Below are 21,745 nucleotides of genomic sequence, written 5' to 3'. Positions count from 1 at the left end.
CATGCCAGTCCAGAACACATCCACGCCAATGTGGTTAAAGTGCAGCTGTGCATATATTGGCAAGTGTGCATAGACAGTAAGCAATGATGGTGCACCCATATCACCATAGTGAGACCACAGTACACACTTGAACTAATCTTTCCCGCCACTGAGTCTAGGTGCACCTCCAATATCTGCAACAGGGGTGAAGGCAGCCTATTCACCACGGTGCCCTGCTGTCTTTGGTTACTTTGGCAGGTCTTCTCTGGAGTCTCGAGGCCTGGCAGATGCCAGCTTAGTCTGGCATGTCTTGCTACTGTGGTTCTAGGTGCAGTAGTTGGTAGGGTCCTCGACAAATAGGAATTGGGGTCAGGCACCTCCAGCATCTTGTCGAGGACCGCTGTCAGAGGCTCAGCAGAATATTTATCCAGAGGATAGGGGAGTTTAGGGGAGTTGAAAACAAAAGGGCATTCGGGGAGTCTAAAACTAAAGGGCATTCGGGGAGTCTAAACCTAGAGGGCATTAGGGGAGTCGAAAACTAAAGGGCATAGGTTTAAGGTGAGAGGGGAGGGATACAAAAGGGCCCAGAGGGGCAATTTTTTTCACTCAGAGGGTGATGTGTGTCTGGAACGAGTTGCCAGAGGCAGTAGTAGAGACAGGTACAATTTCATCTTTTAAAAAGCGTTTAGACGGTTACAAGATGGATGTAGAGGGATATGGGCCAAATGCTGACAATTGGGACTAGCTTAGTGGTTAAAAAGGAGCGGCATGAACAAGGTGGGCCGAAGGGCCTGTTTCCATGCTGTAAACTATGACTCTGTGACTCAGACTTAATTGAAGCCTCTTTCCCAGTAGTCCTCCAAGTGCTAGTGACCATGGCTGCCCCTGCCTCCCCCTATTGTGGATATGTGTTAGTGAGGTGACCACAAGAGTGTGAGACCCTTCCTGAACCAGATCTAGTAAGATGTGTGTTGCTAGGCTAGTGCAGGGTGCAGGTGACTGTGCTACAGTTGCAATGTCTTCATCATCCTTAACCTCCTCCCTCCTGGAGTGATGCTGGGCTCGGGTTTGAGGTCAGGCCTCACCCTCTTCTCGCTGGCGCCTGTAATCGAAAGAGGAAAGAGTGAGTGACTGAGTGGGCTCCCTCCAACATGACCACAAGCATGATCCTTAGATTTCTACATCAAGACAGTCGGATGGTTCCTTACTGGATGGAGGAGGGTGGACCTCGTCACTGCACAAGGCCGAAACTCCCCTGCCAACTCAGCAGCCCGCTCTTCAAATGGTGTTAGATACCTGAGTTCAGCCATACCCCTCCCGTCCTCTCCCTCACGCCTGTTGTACATTAACTTATCCTGCTCAAGAGGAGAAGATGGGAAGCGGGAAGTAGCAAAGGTAAATGGTACGTTAGCCTTCATAGCGAGAGGATTTGATTATAGGAATAGGGATGTTTTACTGCAATTGTATAGGGCGTTGGTGAGGTCACACCTGGAGTATTGTGTGTAGTTTTGGTGTTTTTATCTGAGGAAGGATGTTTTTGCTATAGAGAGATTGCAGTGCAAGTTTACCAGGCTGATTTCTGGGATGGCAAGTCTGTCGTATGAGGAGAGACTAAGTCAGTTAGGATTATATTTGTTGGTGTTTTGAAGAATGAGAGGGGATCTCATAGAAACTCATACAATTCTAAAAGGATTAGACAGGGTAGATTCAGAAAGAATGTTCCCGATGGTGGGGGAGTCCAGAACTAGGGGTCAGAGTTTGAGGATAAGGGTTTAGGACCTTTTAGGACCGAGGTGAGGAGAAATTTCTTCACCCAGAGAGTGGTTAATCACTACCACAGTAGTGCAAGTAGTTAAAGCCAAAAAGTTGTGTGATTTCAAGAAGAAATTAGATATAGCTCTTGGGGCTAAAGGGGTCAAGGGATATGGGGTGGAAGGGGGGGGATTCAGGATAGTCAATTTGATGATCAGCTATGATTATAATGAATGGCGGAGCAGGCTCGAAGGGCCGAATGGCCTACTCCTGCTTCTATTTTCTGTGTGTGTTTCTATGTCTGGTTTGCGAGCAATTGGGATGCAGGTGGTGTTCACAGGATGCCAGTTTTCACCAATAATCCACTGGCTTCTCTGCGCCATATGTAAGATGCACTGCAGCCAGTCCACAAGGGTTCTTGGGCAGCACTTAGCAGAGCGGTGAGCTCATGCAGGTAGCAGGACAAGGCCAACAGAGGCATGGCATCAGCTCGCCCCAAAACCGGGAAATCCTGCCTGAGGTCAATGGACCTTTGCATGGTTCCCCCCCCTGCCTCCCTGCTATGAGGCACCACCACATCAGCCTGAGAGGCACTTTTTTGCATGGACAGTGGAGATGGTGACCGTGTCAGTGAGGCCCATGACCCACTTCTCCTTCAGTGAGATACGTATGGGAAATAGAGCGTTCTGATTGCTGGTGCGAATGATGTTATTCATCATTTTTCTGCACTGCAGGGCTGTCCTCTGGTGAATGTAGTTGGTGTCAAGGGGTTTTGGGAGAGAGCTGGAGTACGGCGTAGAGATATAGAGATACAGGATCAGCCATGATGATGTTGATTAGTGGGGCAGATTTAAAGTGCTAAATAGAGGGAGTGCAACAAAGGTTTACCAGGCTGATCCCTGGGATGGCAAGTCTGTCATATGAGGAGAATCTAAATCGGTTAGGATTATATTCATTGGCGTTTAGGAGAGTGAGAGGGGACCTCATAGAAACTTTGCTCCTATTTTCTCTGTTTCTATCAAGCTGTTTTTCTCTAGATGCATTTTAAGTTAGGCGCCCGGATAGGATGCCAGTGTGTGCAACTTCCTACTTGCCCTGCTTCAAATAATGCCCGGAACACCTATTTGCATAATTAATAAGCCCAGTGTCACGCAATTTTTCCACTGGGCTCCGTGGTGGACAAAACTTTTGCTTCTCCTCCCTACCCCAGGACTTAGGCCCAGAGCGGCAAATCCCAGCCTTTGAATTGGTATGTTTCCTCTTCCGGTTGGCAGTATTGAGCTGGCTACTCCAGAAAGGCAGTTTCCCACACACTAGCCAGGAGAACATCACCTCCCTTTGAGAAGTGACAGATCCGCCCAATTCTCCACCCCCTCATGTGAGCTGCTCATGGACCTTGTGAGTAATACTCGAATATTTCAGAATACGTTATAGAAAATGCTGAATCATTTATATATACATAGAACCATCATCAACTTCAAATGGTAACAACAGAAGAAATATTTACACTTTGGACACGGAGGGAACACACGGCTCTCACAGTCAATGTTGTGAGCAATCAGCACGTACCTCACTTCACTTGCCCTTGCTTTACGTGTGAATCACTTCAGCCAGATCGGTTTAGCTCAGTTTGCTGAACAGCTGGTTAGTGATGCAGAGCAACATCAACAGCGTGGGTTCAATTCCTGTACCGGCCGAGTTTATTCAGCCTTCTCAACCTGGCCCCTCGCCTGAGGTGTGATGATCCTCAGATTAAATCGCAGCTTAACAATCACAAGAATCAAGCACACAGTCATGAGAGGGGCACAGTGAATGCTTAGTCTGCAATAATAGTGGGCAACCTGTGGCCCTGGGACCACGTGAGGCCTATCTGGGTTGTGAGTGTGACCCACGAGACATTTTGTTAACCATCGACCACGTTCAGGCTGGCCACGTTCTGCTGATTTCTGTCCATGTCGTCTTCCTGCTGGTAAAGTCACCATAGTGCCAGATGACCATTGGTTGCTCTCCCCCTTCTGAAGGGGAGAGCTGACCGGTGGCGATTTAATCTGAGGATCATCACACCTCAGGCGAGGGGCCAGGTTGAGAAGGCTGAATAAACTCGGCCGGTACAGGAATTGAACCCACGCTGTTTGATGTCACTCTGCATCACTAACCAGCTGTTCAGCAAACTGAGCTAAACCGATCTGGCTGAAGTGATTCACACGTAAAGCAAGGGCCAGTGAAGTGAGGTGGGTGCTGATTGCTCACAACAGTGACTGTGAGAGCCGTGTGCTCCCTCCGTGTCCAAAGTGTAAATATTTCTTCTGTTTGTTACCATTTGAAGTTGATGATGGTTCTATGTATATATAAATGATTCAGCATCTTCTATAACTTATTCTGAAATATTCGAGTATTAAGCGTATTTAATCTTATTCATGGGGTCATAGTGAGTGAACAAGCCCAATTTCAATCTTGTGGCCCACTGAGATGAAGGAGGGCCACTCATGCAGCCTACTCAGCAGCCTATCACTGGTCCACAAGCTTTCCCATGTCAAGCACCCAGATAAATTGACCCCATTCAGTCCTCACAGATTAGACCAGGCCAGATCCAGGTTATTCTTGTTTCAGCTTAACATTGAGAAGTAAAATGGGCAAGATAGGTCATGTTAATGCTGCCTCCACTTCTGTAATCGCGATCAATGTTCTCCTCCAGAGAGATTGCACTATTGATTAAATGTGAGGAATTCTCAGTTTGGCTTGAAGTTGTAATCAAACTCACCAGCACTTCTAAACTAAAGTAAAAGAAAGGTCACTCAATGTGATCTGAGTTCATAGAATCACAGAGTCCCTACAGCACAGAAGGAGGCCATTCAGCCCATCAAGCCCGCACCGATAACAATCCCACCCAGGCCTTATTCCATAACCCCACATATTTACCCTGCTAATCCCCCTGACACTAAGGAGCAATTTAGCATGGCCAATCAACCTCCCCCACACATCCTTGGACTGTGGGAAGAAACCGGAGCACCTGGAGGAAACTCGCGCAGACACGGGGGAGAACGTGCAAACTCCATACGGACAGTCACCCGAGGCTGGAATTGAACCTGGGTCCCTGGCGCTGTGAGGCACCACTGTGCCATTGTGCCACCCATAAATAATTGAGATTCCATTGAGTTTAAAGTTCAAGTTTATTTATTAGTGTCACAAGTAGGCTTACATTAACACTGCAATGAAGTTACTGTGAAAATATCCTAGTTGCCACACTCTGGCACCTGTTCAGGTACACTGAGGGAGAATTTAGCATGGCCAATGCACCTAACCAGCACGTCTTTTGGACTGTGGGAGGAAACCGGAGCACCCGGAGGAAACCCACACAGACACGGGGAGAACATGCAGACTCCGCACAGAGAGTGACCCAAGCCAGGAACGAACCCGGGTCCCTGGGGCTGCGAGGCAGCAGTGCCAACCCAACTTGTGATCTAATGCTCAAAGTCCACTGGTGACTTCACAGCTCATGAATTATTCAATCAAGTCACTTAATATTTTACATATTTAGTGAATGTAATTTTTGTTCAAATACAATAAGTATCTCTGATATATAATTTTGGCCCGATTCCCTGCTGTATACCTTTGTTCTCCTTAGCTCTATTTATAGGTGCGCTGATAGGATAATTAAACTGTAATGTATCTTTCTGAAGCAGGAATTGCCTCTCCCATTAAACAATGATGTCCAATTGTAAAAGTCAGTCAGTCACCCATTGATTAAATTGCACTGTGACCGGGGTCAGGCCTGAAGTCATACAGAAACATTCACACTCTTTGACTTAGCACAGTGTTACAGCTGCATAATTAACATGCAAATAAATAATAAATAAGGCGCATTCATATTTTAAGAGGGACGCCTGCATAAAGGCACATGTTAACCCGTTCATAATGGCATGCTTAGATTTTGATGGAAGGTTCTACAATGTGTGGCCTGTATGACTGTCTCCTTTTCCTATTCTGTTGTCATAGTTAGCATGAGAGTGAGCATGTGGCATTAGTCCAGGCATATTGTGGGCTTACCAGGGCACAAAGAGGCAACTGAGGAGGACGGGGAGGCGATGGCCTAATGGCATTATCGCTAGACTATTAACCCAGAAACTCAGCTAATGTTCTGGGGACCCGGGTTCGAATCCCGCCACGGCAGCTGGTGGAATTTGAATTCAATGTAAATAAATATCTGGAATTAAGAATCTAATGGTGACCGTTGTCAGGAAAATCCATCTGGTTCATTCATGTCCTTTAGGGAAGGAATCTGCTATCTTTACAAATGTGAGGTGATTCATTTTGGTAGGACTAATTTAAATGTGGATTGCAGGGTCAAAGGTAGGGTTCTGAAGACTGTGGAGGAACAGAGAGATCTTGGGGTTCATATCCACAGATCTCTAAAGGTTGCCACTCAAGTGGATAGAGCTGTGAAGAAGGCCTATAGTGTGTTAGCTTTTATTAACAGGGGGTTGGAGTTTAAGAGCCGTGGGGTTATGCTGCAACTGTACAGGACCTTGGTGAGACCACATTTGGAATATTGTGTGCAGTTCTGGTCACCTCACTATAAGAAGGATGTGGAAGCGCTGGAAAGAGTGCAGAGGAGATTTACCAGGATGCTGCCTGGTTTGGAGGGTAGGTCTTATGAGGAAAGGTTGAGGGAGCTAGGGCTGTTCTCTCTGGAGCGGAAGAGGCTGAGGGGAGACTTAATAGAGGTTTATAAAATGATGAAGGGGATAGATAGAGTGAACGTTCAAAGACTATTTCCTCGGGTGGATGGAGCTATTACAAGGGGGCATAACTATAGGGTTCGTGGTGGGAGATACAGGAAGGATATCAGAGGTAGGTTCTTTACGCAGAGAGTGGTTGGGGTGTGGAATGGACTGCCTGCAGTGATAGTGGAGTCAGACGCTTTAGGAACATTTAAGCGGTTATTGGATAGGCACATGGAGCACACCAGGATGATAGGGAGTGGGATAGCTTGATCTTGGTTTCAGATAAAGCTCGGCACAACATCGTGGGCCGAAGGGCCTGTTCTGTGCTGTACTGTTCTATGTTCTATGTTTTGCCTGGTCTGGCCGACATGTGACTCCAGAGCCACAGCAATGTGATTAACTCTCAACTGCCCTCAGGCAACTAGGGATGGACAATAAATGCTGGCCAGCCAGTGACACCCATGTTCCATGAATGAATAAAAAAATGGTTCACTAATATCCTTTAGGAAAGGAAATCTGTCATCCTTACCTGGTGTGGCCTACATGTGACTCCAGAGCCGCAGCAATGTGGTTGACTAGGAATGGTCAATAAATGTTGGCCAGCCAGCAACGCCCATGTCCCATGAATGAATTAAAAAATATTGGTTATCTCCCAGATCAGTTTCCTCTGGCGATGCCAGTTAGGCACCAGCTCATATTTGATTTTTATTTTATTCATTCCTTGGATGAATAAAATAAAAAGCTCTGAGAAACGACAATGAGGTGGTTGCCAACCCTTGTTTCGAACCCTTGCATATTCAAGGGTCACAAGGTACAGGCAATAAGTTAATAAGACCAGAAAAGTTATGTGACCCTAAGGTTCTTCAGCCCTGGACACTTTCAGTCTGTTTTTTAAAAAATTATTTCATATGATGTGGGCATTGCAGGCTAGGCCAGCATTTATTGCCCATCCTTCATTGCTCCTGAGAAGGTGGCGGTGAACTCCATTCTTGAACTGCTGCAGTCCACGTGGTGTAGATACACCCACAGTGCTGTTATGGAGGGAGTTTCATGACTTTGACCCAGGAATAGTGAAGGAATGGTGACATATTGCTCAGTCAGGATTGTGTGTAGCTTGAAAGGGAATTTGCAGATGATGCTGTTTCCATGCATCTGCTGCCCTTGTCCTTCTAGGTGGTAGAAGGCACAGATTTGGAAGGTCCAGCCAAAGAACCGAAGGATGCTTCAGTGCATCTTGTTTATGGTACAGGCTACTGCCACTGTGCATCAGTGCTGGAAGGAGTGAATGTTTAAAGTTAAAATGTATTTATTAGTGTCACAAGTAGGCTTACACTGCAATGAAGTCATTGTGAAAATCCCCTAGTCGCCACACTCTGGCGTCTGTTCAGGTACACTGAGGGAGAATTTAGCATAGCCAATGCACCTAACCAGCACGTCTTTCGGACTGTGGGAGGAAACCGGAGCACCCGGAGGAAACCCATGCAGACACGGGGACAATGTGCAGACTCTGCACAGAATGTTTAAGGTGGTGGATGGGGTGCCAATTAGGCAGGGTACTTCTTCTTTGATGGTATTGACTTTCTTGAAGCTGCACCCATCCAGGCAAGTGGAGAATATTCTATCACACTTCTAGCTTGTGCCCTGCAGATAATGGACAGGCTTTGGGGAGCGAATTACTTCCCAACCTCTTACCTGCTCTTGTAGCCACAGTATTTATATGGCTAGTTCAATTCAGTTTCTGGTCAATGGCAGCCCCCGGGATGTTGATGGTGGCGGATTTAGTGATGGCAATACCATTGAATGTCAAGGAGAGATGGCTAGATTTTCTCTTGTCAGGTGTGAGAGTAAAAGAGCATTTGGATCATCAAAATGGGATTTCCATGCAAAGAGAACAAGTAACTCTTTCACGACTGGAATTGAATAATCTCAGACACCCCAACACATCTAATCCATAATTAGACATGCTCCCCACAGGATTGCCAGCCAGTTTGTATGGATACATTTCTATCATTGGACTTCCAGGCTCTACTAATGTTGGCCTTCGGGGAAGAGAGAGCAGCGGAAAAAACGTAAATTTTTACACGAGACAAGAAAGAATAAATCTCAGTTTAGTGGAGGTTAATCTTTTATTGATCCCATTGAATCCAACCTGTGTAATTACTGTTTAGTGTGTTACAATTCCAGTAGCGACTGATTACTTTAAAAAAGAAATATAAATTTCTCAATCATCGAAGCATAACAAGATTTCATGTTTCAAGACTTTTACTTTAACAAACAAATCAAGATCAACATTGGCTAAGCATTACTCAGTGGGCAACAAACACATTAAATTACAGAAAAGGTATACAATAACAGAAAATGCTGGAAAATCCCAGCAGGTCTGACAGCATCTGTGGAGAGAGAATAGAGCCAATGTTTCAAGTCTGGATGACCCTTTGTCAGAGCTCTGACAAAAGGTCATCCAGACTCAAAACTTTGGCTCTATTTGGAGAGGGTACAGAAAAGATTTACCAGGATGTTGCCTGGTATGGAGAGCATTAGCTATGAGGAGAGGTTGGAGAAACGTGGTTTGTTCTCACTGGAACGACGGAGGTTGAGGGGCGACCTGATAGAAGTCTACAAGATTATGAGGGACATGGACGGAGTGGATAGTCAGAAGCTTTTTTCTAGGGTGGAAGAGTCAATTACTAGCGGGCACAGGTTTAAGGTGCGAGGGGCAATGTTTAAAGAAGATGTACAAGGCAAGTTTTTTACACAGAGGGTGATGGGTGCCTGGAACTCGCTACCGGGGGAGATAGTGGAAGCAGATACGATAGTGATTTTTAAAGGGCGTCTTGACAAATACATGAATAGGATGGGAATAGAGGCATATGGGCCCTGGAAGGATAGGGGGTTTTAGTTTAATTGGGCAGCAGAGTCGGTGCAGGCTTGGAGGGCCAAAGAGCCTGTTCCTGCGCTGTAATTTTCTTTGTTCTTTGTTCTCTCTCCACAGATGCTGTCAGACCTGTTGAGATTTTCCACCATTTTCTGTTTTTGTTTCAGATTCCAGCATCTGCAGTATTTTGTCTTTACAGAAGAAGTGTCCCCCTTGTTAACTTCTTAATACAAACAAAACCCATGCCACATTTAAACGTTGTACTGCATACTCAGGAGAAATGGAGTCTTGTGTTTAAAGTCCCCAAGTTCATCCTGGGTTTAGCAGGATCGTTTCTCCCTGCCCCAGCAGGGTGAATCTTCCAGACGCCTTTTAAACAAATTATAAAAGCAAATGACTACGGATGCTGGAATCTGAAACCAAAAGAGAAAATGCTGGAAAATCTCAGCAGGTCTGGCAGCATCTGTAAGGAGAGAAAAGAGCTGACATTTTGAGTCCAGATGACCCTTTGTAAAAGCTTTGTCAAAGCTAAACAAAGTCTACTTCACTCAATCATCTGAGCATAATTAAACAGATTTCCAATAGCAAGGCATCCATTGGTGAATCTTTGATCTTTACTAATCCACAAGCTTCATTTATTTAAACAGGAGACCCGTACTCACCAGCGCACTGCTTAGAGACTAATCTGTAAATGTCCTTTGCTTGGCATAGCATCACCTGTTGTGAGCCTTCTTCCCTAAAATTTCTCTGTCTGGCTCTGATACTCTGTGAGTCTGTACACAGCAAGAATAGTTTTCTCCTCTACTGTATCCACGTGTCAAAACCTGCACTTTACTTTCAGTAAGTTTTGACCTGGGCCCATGTCCCCATGGAAACCAGATCACATTGGCTTGTCTCTGGGCATATGTCATAAGAGGTCATGTTCCCCCTTTCCAAATTGTTCCCCATTCTGTCTTGAATTAAAGGAGACAGTTTAAAACATAACCATCCAATAGTGTCTCGCGGTCATGGCAAGGATAAGTGGGACTCTTTTCAAAACAAGTGCCGATTCCTTCACTTCATATTTACTGCTGTAATTTACTGTAATGCGAGGAGCATGATTATGTTTGAAAGAGGATTCCAATGGAACCGTGCTTGTATCTGACTCTATGACACAGTTATGATCTGCCGTCATAGGCTACTTGCTGCCTTGAAACAGAAAGATGCAGCTTGCCATAAAGTAACTGTTTAGCAAGATTGGTTGTTGAATTTTGATTGCCCGGAGGCTTGTAGTTGATGTTGTTAACAAGGTTTGCTCAGTCACACCCACAGTCCTGGGATCCCTGAGTGATTTTACTGGTGGTTGAGTTTTCTCTGCAGATTTCTCATTCAGCCCCATAATGCTCCTTTGAGTGTTCACCACAGCCGCAACATCATTTGGGGGTCATGTAGCATCATGCAGTGGGTCAAGTCCAACTGAGTGGCTTGCTCGGCCATTTCAGAGGGCAGCTGAGAGTCAGCCACATTGCAGTACAAGTACAAGAGCAAACCTGTCACACAAGGAGCAGGACTTCTCATGAGTATAAAAGTTGGGGTCTGATGTTGTGGTTGTATAGAACGTTGGTTCGGCCGCATTTAGAATACTGCGCCCAGTTCTGGTCGCCACACTACCGGAAGGACGTGGAAGCTTTAGAGAGAGTACAGAGGAGGTTTACCAGGATGTTGCCTGGTATGGAAGGGCTTAGTTATGAGGAGAGATTGGGTAAACTGGGGTTGTTCTCACTGGAAAGACGGAGGATGAGGGGTGACCTAATAGAGGTGTATAAAATTATGAAAGGCATAGATAGGGTGAACGGTGGGAAGCTTTTTCCCAGGTCGGTGGTGACGTTCACGAGGGGTCATAGGTTCAAGGTGAGGGGGGGGAGGTTTAACACGGATATCAGAAGGTCGTATTTTACGCAGAGGGTGGTGGGGGCCTGGAATGCGCTGCCGGGCAAGGTGGTGGAGGCGGACACACTGGGAACGTTTAAGACTTATCTAGATAGCCACATGAATGGAGTGGGAATGGAGGGATACAAAAGAATGGTCTAGTTTGGACCAGGGAGCGGCGCGGGCTTGGAGGGCCAAAGGGCCTGTTCCTGTGCTGTATTGTTCTTTGTTCTTTGAGAGATGAGGATTCAGCTGAGAAAGATCTCCCCCGATCATGGTAAAAGATTGAACCCCTCTCTTTCAGGCTCCTTGTGGTACAGTTGTCATATTAATAATCTGTACTGCGACCAAATCACCCAAGAATCGGCCCCATAAATGTTTGCTGTTAGAATTTGAAGCCAAAATCTCTGTTCCTTCCACCCCCCTGTCTTTGGCACGAAGTCCATTTTATAGCGGATTATCAGCCTCTATCCTGAGTAAAGATTCTGCAGCATAATCCTGGGCCAGAATCCTGGAACTGTCTCCCGAACAGCACGACGGGTGCACCTACATCACAGGAACTGCAGCAGTTCAAGAAAGCAGCTCACCGCCACCTTCTTGAGGGCAGTTAGGGATGGATAATAAAGGAGAGGCGATGGCCTAGTGGTATCATTGCTAGACTATTAATCCAGAAACTCAGCCAATGTTCTGGGGGACCCCGGTTCGAATCCCGCCATGGCAGATGGTGGAATTTCAATTCATATTTAAAAAAATCTGGAGCTGAGAATCTACTGATGACCATGAAACCATTGTTGATTGTCGGAAAAATCCAGATGGTTCACTAATGTCCTTTAGGGAAGGAAATCTGCCTGGTCTGGCCTATGTGTGATTATGCGTGTCTCCAGAGCCACAGCAATGTGGTTGACTCTCAACTGCCCTCCAAGGGCAACTAGGGATGGGCAATAAATGCTGGCCAACCAACGATGCCTGTTTCACAAATGAATAAAAAATAAATAAATGGTAGTCTAGCCAGCGACGCCCACATCCCAGAAATGAATAAAGAGAAACTGTAATCCTAACTCCACTCTAGTCCATAAAACCATTTTTCAAGCAGGTTTTGAGTGCAGATTATTCTGTGATAATAGCTCATCATGCCTCTTTCTCCTTACAAAGAACAGTACAGCACAGGAACAGGCCCTTCGGCCCTCTAAGCCTGTGCCTATCTAGGTCAACTGCTTATACCCCTCAATTCCCTGTTTGTTCATATGTCTATCAAGATAAGTCTTAAATGTGGCTAACTTAACTGCCTCAACCACCTCACTTGGCAGTGCATTCCAGGCCCCCACCACCCTCTGTGTAAAAAAACTTTCCCCTGCACATCTCCACTGAACCTTTCCCCCCTTATCCTGAACTTGTGCCCCCTTGTATTTGTCATTTCTGCCCTGGGGAAAAAGCTTCCAGCTATTCACCCTATCTACACCCCTCATAATTTTATAAACTTCAATCAGGTCGCCCCTCAGCCTCCGTCTTTCTAGGGAGAACAATCCCAGTTTATTCAATCGCTCCCCGTTGAGATTCAAACTAAAAATAGCCTGTAAAATTGTTGGAATTCGGCGTCCGCCGTATTTTGCTTTTATCTTACTGCAAAAATGTTGTTTGCTCCTTGACTGTGATATCTTGCAGACTTCCAGCGTGACAGTTGAGCTGGATTTGGACCGGCTGCTGCTGGGGTAGAGCTAAGTTATTCCCATCGGATAAATGCTGATTTTCCCTTCTTTTTCCCTTCCTCAGAATTCAGGTGAATGACCTAATTGTGGAGGTGGATGGAATCAGTTTGGTTGGCGTGACCCAGAGTTTCGCCGCCTCGGTTCTTCGAAACACGAAAGGCACTGTCAGGTAAATACTACGCACGCTCGCGGAAGAACTCCCGGGGCAGCTCGATCGTACAGAATGAGCCACTCTGAGAGGGGTGTGGGGGGGGGGGTGCATAACATTCCTCGAATGGGCTTCCAGCTGGTTTCCTGCCCATCCAAGCTCTTGGCAATTTCACGCTGGGTTGGGCGAGTCCCCCGAATGGCCTGCCTTCCCTTGCCCCTGTTGAGGCCTTCGCGTGGCCAAATTACTGTCCACTTAAGTGCCGTTTCCTGTCCAGCCTCAATCTTCAGGCTGGGGGGAGGAGTTCTGGGGCATGGGGAAATCTAGCTGTTCTTTTTCCCTCCTTTCCTCTACTTCTCCTCTCCCCTACCCTCCAGCCCCCTCATTCCCCTTATTTTGTCTCCCTGGCTCCTCCTCTTTCCTGTCCTCTCTTCAGCCTCTCCCACACCCCTCACCTTTCTTCCTCTCTCCGCTCATCTCTTCCACTCTCTTTTCTCCCACACCCTCTCCTCACCCCAGTCCTCCTCCCACTCTTCAATACACTCCTCATCACATGCTCTCTCCCTACCTCGCCTCTATCCCGTGCTGTAAAGTCTATGTAATTCTCCCCTCCCTCTCCTCCATTTCCTGCAAGTGTCCTTGGCCTTGATGTCTCCTGTGAAACACTCAAGGGATTGACCAGTGAGACATTGACACAAAGAACCATAGAAGCTTTGGACTGTGGGAGGAAACTAGAGCACCCGGAGGAAACCCACGCGGACACTGGGAGAACGAGCAAACTCCACACCGACCGTGACCCAAGTCGGGTATCGAACCCGGGTCCCTGGCGCTGTGAGGCAGCAGTGCTAACCACTGTGCCACCGTGCCGCCCCATGTGAATGTGCTGCCTATACTTCAGGTTGCCCTGAATTATAACGCAGTGTTGGAAGTCTTGGCAACTCAGAAAAGAATCTAGCTTTGCCCTTGATCCCAAAACCTCACATTGTTCCATTGCTTATTATAGCAAAGCACAGGAAAGCCCAAAGGACCAATGGTGCAGTTAATAGCAAAGCAGCTCAGGCCTAAGAATGCTTCACATTGAAAACAGTTCTGGATGAAAAGCTACGTTTCAGAAGAAACAAAAAGCAGTTCATGAAAAAAAAATGGCACACTGCCCAGGAAATGACTTTATTGACGGCAAATATTTTATACTTTGATTTCTAACTGATTTAAAGGCTCGCATCTTAGCAATGACTCACTGCTAGTAATTAACTGAAGGTTGAGTTATGCATCTCATCACTTTCGCTAAACTCAGTTCAGGGGCAGAGTTGTTACAAGAGCAGCAGCAATAATATTTCCTCTGTTAAAGGTGCTGTGTGTAACCGGAACCAAACGGCTGTTGAGCCAAGGCAGGCTCTGGGAGGAAGCGGATGCTTAGTTTGTACCTGAGAGGCATTTTAAGTGGAAAAGGGGGGATTGGAGAGGCACAGAGAGGATAAAGCCCTCTTTATGATGATTATCCTGTTGGGAGCCCACCCTGCTTCTGGAATGCCCACTAACCCCCCCCCTCCAGAGCCAGGGAAATGAGTCACAGTTAGGCAGTTTCAGAGTGGAAACTCTGAGACAAAAGGCCACGTCAACATTAGTAAGACGGAGGGAGGGTGGGGATGCAGAAAGGGCCAGAGGGACGAGCAGTTCTGTTGGGCTGAAGGAAGGTACAGAGACAGGGGCTGGTGAGACCAAGGAAAAAGAAGGCAAGCTGGAAAGACTGGGCAGTCCCAACAAAATTAGGCAACTCATCCTTGCTTGCACTGTGGGAAGCCACGCACATCTGAGGCTTGGCTCCACGGCAAACCAGAAGGCACAACAGGTGACTCTATGCCACGAGAAACAACTACCTTCCATCACAAAGGGAAAAAGGCAAATTCACCAAGGGAGACGAGACTGCCCAGGTCATAAAATCCATAGAATCATAGAATCCCTACAGTGCAGAAGGAGACCATTCGGACCATCGAGTCTGCACCGAACACAATCCCACCCAGGCCCTATCTCCATGCATTTACCCTAACTAGCCCCCTGAACACTATAAGTGGAAATTTATTTTAGCCAATCCACCTAACCCGCACACCTTTGGTGGACTGTGGGAGGAAACCGGAGTACCCGGAGGAAACCCACGCAGACACGGGGAGAATGTGCAAACTCCACACAGACAGTGACCCGAGGCCAGAATTGAACCCAGGTCCCCAGAGTTGTGAGCCGGCTTGGGTCACTTTCTGTGTGGAGTTTGCACTTTCTCCCCGTGTTTGCGTGGGTTTCCTCTGGGTGCTCTAGTTTCCTCCCATAGTCCAAAGACATGCTGGATTGGCCATGCTAAATTGCCCCTTAGTGTCAGGGGGGGCAAGCTAGGATAAATGCATGGGGTTATGGGGATAGGGCCTGGGTGGGATTGTGGTCAGTGCTGACTCGATGGGCCGAATGGCCTCCTTCTGCACTGTAGGGATTCTATGATTTTATGAAAAACAGAAAAACCTACGATTTAAACCTTGAGAAAACACTGGTTCAGCCACAGCTGGATTGAGTACTGTGTCCAGTTCTGGACACTGTACTTTAGGAAGGATATGAAGGTATTAGAGAGGGTGCAGAGAAGATTCACCAGAGGTTCCAGGGATGAGCAACTTTGGTCACATGGATAGATTTGAGAAGCTGGGACCAATCCTTTATATTTTACAAATATATAAAACGAAAAAGAGTGGCAAAAGTAAACATTGGTCCTTTAGAGGATGAGAAGGGGGATGTAATAACTGGAAATGAGAAAATGGCTGAGGCATTGAACAGGTATTTTGTGTCGGTCTTCACAGTGGAAGACATAAATAACATGCCAAAAATTGATGACAGGAAGGCTATGGCAGGTGAGAACCTAGAAACTATCATCACGAAAGAGGTAGTGTTGGGCAAGTTAATGGGGCTAAAGGTAGACAAGTCTCCTGGTCCTGATGGAATGCATCCCAGGGCACTAAAAGAGATGGCGGGAGAAATAGCAAATGCACTAGTGGTAATTTACCAAAATTCGCTGGACTCTGGGGTGGTTCCTGCAAATTGGAAAACAGCAAATGTGACCCCACGGTTTAAAAAAGGAGGTGGACAAAAGGCCGGTTGCTGACTGTATTCATTGCTGTTCGAAGGTAACAATATCATTGATTGAGATTGTTCCCCAGGTAGTTCCTATTTCTCCCAGTCTGTGGTGGACCTGCCACATTCCCTTAGCTTCGCCTTTGAGAATTCCTTGAATCGTCACCTTGGCCTACCTCACTGGTGCTATCCAAGTTTAAACTGTGAACACATGACCACCTTAGGGATTTTATCGTCAGTCATGCTTACTGTCCATTCTTTGGCAAAGCATAAATTCGGCTGCTGAAAATCTGTGTAAGTCATGGAAAGGGGAAGAGCGAAGGGACAGCTCATCAAAGCCGTCCCCCAAAATAATGCATTTACTATAAATCAGTTCCAGAGTCAAATGCAGTCTCCCATTGTTGCCAGTGTGGTGGTTTACTGATGAAAAATCTTGCACAGCCACATTTTCTAATTTAAACTCAATAACTTAACACCAACCTTAAGGCAACATTAAGATGTAGGAACAGACGTAAGCCATTCAATCCATCAGATCTGCACTGGGTGGCAGAGTGGCTAGCACTGCTGCCTCACAATGCCAGGGAGCCGGGTTTGAGTCCAGCCTCGGGTGACTGTCTGTGTGGAGTTTGCACATTCTCCCCATGTCTGCGTGGGTTTCCTCTGGGTGCTCTGATGTAAGAACCAAATACTGGAGAGTTTAAAAAATTGGAAAAAGAAAGGAGCAGCTAGCTCGCTCGCTCGCTCACTCACTCACTCACTCACTCACTCACTCACTCACTCACTCACTCACTCACTCACTCACTCACTCACTCACTCACTCACTCACTCACTCACTCACTCACTCACTCACTCACACTCACTCACTCACTCACTCACTCACTCACTCCCTCCCTCCCTCCTCCAGGTGCTCTAGTTTCCTCCCACAGTCCAGCGATGTGCAGGTTAGGTTGATTGACCATGCTAAGTTGCCCCTTACTGACCCATGATGTGTAGGTTAGGGGGAATTAGCGGGGTAAATATGTGGAGTTACCAGGATAAGGCTTGGGTAAGATGCTCTGTTGGAGGTCGTGCAGACTCAATGGGCTGAATGGCCTCCTTCTGCACAGCAGGGATTCTATGATTCTTTGATTCAATGAGATCACGATTGATCTGATATGATAATCCTCGGCACGGTGGCACAGTGGTTAGCACTGCTGCCTCACAGCGCCAGGGTCCCAGGTTCGATTCTTAGCTTGGGTCACTGTCTGTGTGAAGTTTGCATGTTCTCCCCGTGTCTGCGTGGGTTTTCTCCGGGTGCTCCGGTTTCCTCCCACAGTCTAAAGATGTACGGGTTAGGTTGATTGGCTATGCTCAATTGACCCGATTGTCAGGGGGATGAGCAGGGGAAATGCATGGGGTTGTGGGAATAGGGCCTGGGTGGGATTGTGGTTGATACAGACTCGATGGGCTGAATGGCCTTCTGTACTGTAGAGATTCTGGGATCCTGAACTCCACTTTCCCGATATCCCCATAACCCTTGATTCCCTTACTGACTAAAAATCGGTCTACCTCGGCCTTGAACATACTTAACGACCCAGCCTCTACAGCCCCTTGCAGTAAAGAATTCCACAGATTCACTATCCTCTGAGAGACAAAATTCTTCCTCACCTCTGTCTTAAATGTGTGACCCCTTACTCTGAGATTCTGCCCTCAGGTCCTGGACTCTCCTTGGGCCTCACACTAAAAGTTGTGCTAACTGGAGAAACAGTTGTTTATTTTTAATTGGCTCGCACTTCTAAACGTACGCCTCAGTCCAAATAAAAATCCACAAACATTGCACAGGTAGAAGCATTGTAAAATAACACACTTTTCAAAATTCACGTGAGAAAATTAGTTTTGTCCTACTTTTCAAATCTTTCGATTTGCTAGCTTTGATCCTGCACATATGTTTAACCACTGTGCATAGCTTGAGGAGATGCCAAAGTATTGAGACAACAGATTGTCAGACTGTCAAAATGTAGATAGTCATCAGCAGTGCCGAGGCTATACTTCCAACACTCCAGAATGTGAAAGCAGCAATGACAACTCACCATATAGTTGGCACATTTTAAGCATCACATTGGACTAAAGTTTGCTTCCTGTACATTGCTATTTTTAAAAAAAATGTCCAAAGTTGATTCACCTATCGCAAGTTAGCACACCGAGAATAACCATAGAATCATAAAACAGTGAGAGTACATGATGTGGCGATGCCGACGTTGGACTGGGTTGGGCGCAGTAAGAAGTCTCACAACACCAGGTTAAACTCCAACAGGTTTATTGGGAATCACGAAAGTTAGGAGCGCTGCTCCTTCCTCAGGTGAGTTCCGATGAAGGAGCAGCGTTCCAAAGCTCATGATACCAAATAAACCTGTTGGACTTTCACCTGGTGTTGTGAGACTTCTTACTAAGCCATAATACAAAACGAAGCCATTCAACTCTTCATGAGTTTGCTGACTCTCTGCAACTACCTCACTCCCCCATCATTTCCCTGTGGCCCTGTAATTTCTTTTCTTTTCAGATGATTATCCAGTTCTGTTTTGGATGTTTTGATAAATCTGTCGCTGACGGACCCTCGGGCAGTGAGATTCCAGATCCTGACCATTCGCTGCATATAAAAACCATTTTCTCAAGTCGCCATTGCCGGAAGCAGTTTCTCCCTATCCACTCCTCATGAATTTCAACACTTCTATCAAATCTTTCTTAATCGTTGCTTCTCTCATGAGAACATCGCCCAATCTATCCGCGTAACCAAACTCCCTCACCCCTGCAACCATGCGTGTGAATTTTTCCTGAACCCTTTCTGATGCCTTCATTCACACCCGTGATCCTCAGAATTGGACACAATGGACGGGATTTTCCAGCCACACTCGCCCCAAAACCGGAAAATTCTGCCAGCGGTCGATGGGCCTTTGCATGGTCTGCACCCAACCCTGCCCGCTACGATTCCCGTGGCAGGCGGGACGGGAAAACTCCCCCAATGAGGCCAAATCTGTATTTTATAAAGAATCACCATGATGTCCTTGCGTTTGTATTTTATTATGAAGTCCAGAGGCCCAAATGCTTTACTAACCGCTTTCTCATTCTGTTTTGCCTCCTTCAATTTTTTTAAAATATGTCTTCGCACCCACAGTTTTTTAAACACTTTTGGGAATAACCAGGTGGGGGGGGGAGGTGATGGAAGGATTCCCAAGCTCATTATCAGTTGATTGAACCACGTTATGAACGCTCCTTAGATGGTTATTAGTGTCACAAGTAGGCATATATATTAACATTGCAATGAAGCTACTGTGAAAATCCCCTAGTTGCCACATTCCAGTGCCTGTTCGGGTACACTGAGGGAGAATTTTTTAGCATAGCCATTGCACCTAACCAGCACGTCTTTCGGACTGTGGGAGGAAACCGGAGCATCCGGAGGAAACCCACGCAGACACGGGGAGAATGTGCAGACTCCACACAGACAGTGACCCAAGGCTAGAAATTGAACCCGGGTCCCTGGCGCTGTGAGGCAGCGGCGCTAACCACTGTACCACCGTGCTGCCCCAGTCCTGGCGATGGACTTGAACCCAGAGCTTCTGGTTCAACAATAGGGATACTGCCACAAGGCCACCCTGGTTTCAATGATTTGATGTGGAGATGCCGGCGTTGGACTGGGGTAAGCACAGTAAGAAGTCTCACAACACCAGGTTAAAGTCCAACAGGTTTATTTGGTGGCAAATACCATAAGCTTTCGGAGCTTGCTGCTCCTTCGTCAGATGGAGTGGTCTCTGTTCTCCAACAGTGCACAGACACAGAAATCAAGTTACAGAATACTAATTAGAATGCAAATCTCTACAGCCAGCCAGGTCTTAAAAGGTACAGATAATGTGGTTGGAGGGAACATTAAACACAGGTTAAAGAGATGTGTATTGTCTCCAGACAGAACAGCTGGTGAGATTATGCAAGACCAGGGGCAAGCTGTGGGGGTTACTGATAATGTGACATAAATCCAACATCCCGGTTTAGGCCGTCCTCATGTGTGCGGAACTTGGCTATCAGTTTCTGCTCAGCGACTCTGCGCTGTCGTGTGTCGTGGAGGCCACCTTGGAGAACGCTTACCTGAAGATCCAAGGCTGAATGCCCGTGACTGCTGAAGTGCTCCCCCACAGGAAGAGAACAGTCTTGCCTGGTGATTGTCGACAATCACCAGGCAAGACTGTTCTTTTCCTGTGGGGGAGCACTTCAGCAGTCATGGGCATTCAGCCTTGGATCTTCAGGTAAGCGTTCTCCAAGGTGCCTCCACGACACACGACAGCGCAGAGTCGCTGAGCAGAAACTGATAGCCAAGTTCCGCACACATGAGGACGGCCTAAACCGGGATGTTGGATTTATGTCACATTATCAGTAACCCCCACAGCTTGCCCCTGGTCTTGCATAATCTCACCAGCTGTTCTGTCTGGAGACAATACACATCTCTTTAACCTGTGTTTAATGTTCCCTCCAACCACATTATCTGTACCTTTTAAGACCTGGCTGGCTGTAGAGATTTGCATTCTAATTAATATTCTGTAACTTGATTTCTGTGTCTGTGCACTGTTGGAGAACAGAGACCACTCCATCTGACGAAGGAGCAGCAAACTCCGAAAGCTTCTGGTATTTGCTACCAAATAAACCTGTTGGACTTTAACCTGGTGTTGTGAGACTTCTTACTGTTCAATGATTTGTACACATATACCTCAAAGTCCCTCTGCTCCAGCACCCCTTTTGAGATGTTGTTCTCTTTTTTTCGATATCGTCGCCCTCATTCTTCCTACCAAAATCCATCATTTCACACTTCTTTGCATTATACTTCGTTGCAGCACATCCACTCATTCCGTTCCCGTAGGATCTTTAAAAAGTCTGTCTCTCGAAAGTGAGAAATTAGCATGTGCAGGGCAGCACGGTTAGCACTGCTGCCTCACAGTGCCAGGGTCCCAAGTTCTTTTTGGAGCTCTGAGGGGCAATTTAGCATGACCCGTCAACCTAACCCGTAGATCTTTGGACTGTGGGAGGAAACCGGAGCACCTGGAGGAAACCCACGCAGACACGAGGCGTACGTGCAAACTCCACACAGAGAGTGACCCGAGGCCGGAATTGAACCTGGGTTCCCTGACACTGTGAGGCAGCAGTGCTGACCACTGTGCCACCATGCTACCTCTTAAACCAGTGGGAGTAGTTTCTCTCCACCTACCTAATCCGTTATTGAAGAGGAATGTTCAAGTTGCGAGCAAGGAATGGGAATGTAATTCCTGAATGTCACAGTTGAAGAGCCAAACTCCAATGGACAATCAAAATCAATCTCCAATCCATGCTATCTCTTAAGCATGTTGCTTCTTTGCTGGAAATGCAACATTGTGCAATTATCACTGCAAAAAATTGCGCCCAGCCTAATATGATTGATATAACTATGAACACCCTTCACTTATTCCGTCTGGCTGGTTGGCCTCCGAATAGAAGCAAAAACAAGGGAAACAAGAGGACTTTTTTTCCGAATCAATCTGCTTAATTC

At 46.7% G+C, this 21,745-nt stretch overlaps 1 protein-coding gene across 1 annotated transcript in view; it reads left to right on the top strand.

Annotated features, from left to right (window-relative positions):
- LOC144500642 (neurabin-2-like) overlaps window positions 1–21,745 on the top strand; it is a 275,662-nt gene that overhangs the window by 174,816 nt on the left and 79,101 nt on the right. The window contains exon 5 of the mRNA XM_078223903.1: window positions 13,009–13,113. Coding sequence (XP_078080029.1) covers window positions 13,009–13,113 — 105 coding nt within the window. The remainder of the gene's footprint in view (window positions 1–13,008; window positions 13,114–21,745) is intronic.

This window comes from Mustelus asterias, chromosome 11, assembly GCF_964213995.1.
Source record: "Mustelus asterias chromosome 11, sMusAst1.hap1.1, whole genome shotgun sequence".
Taxonomy (NCBI): domain Eukaryota; kingdom Metazoa; phylum Chordata; class Chondrichthyes; order Carcharhiniformes; family Triakidae; genus Mustelus; species Mustelus asterias.
This window is presented reverse-complemented; position numbering and strand designations above follow the sequence as displayed.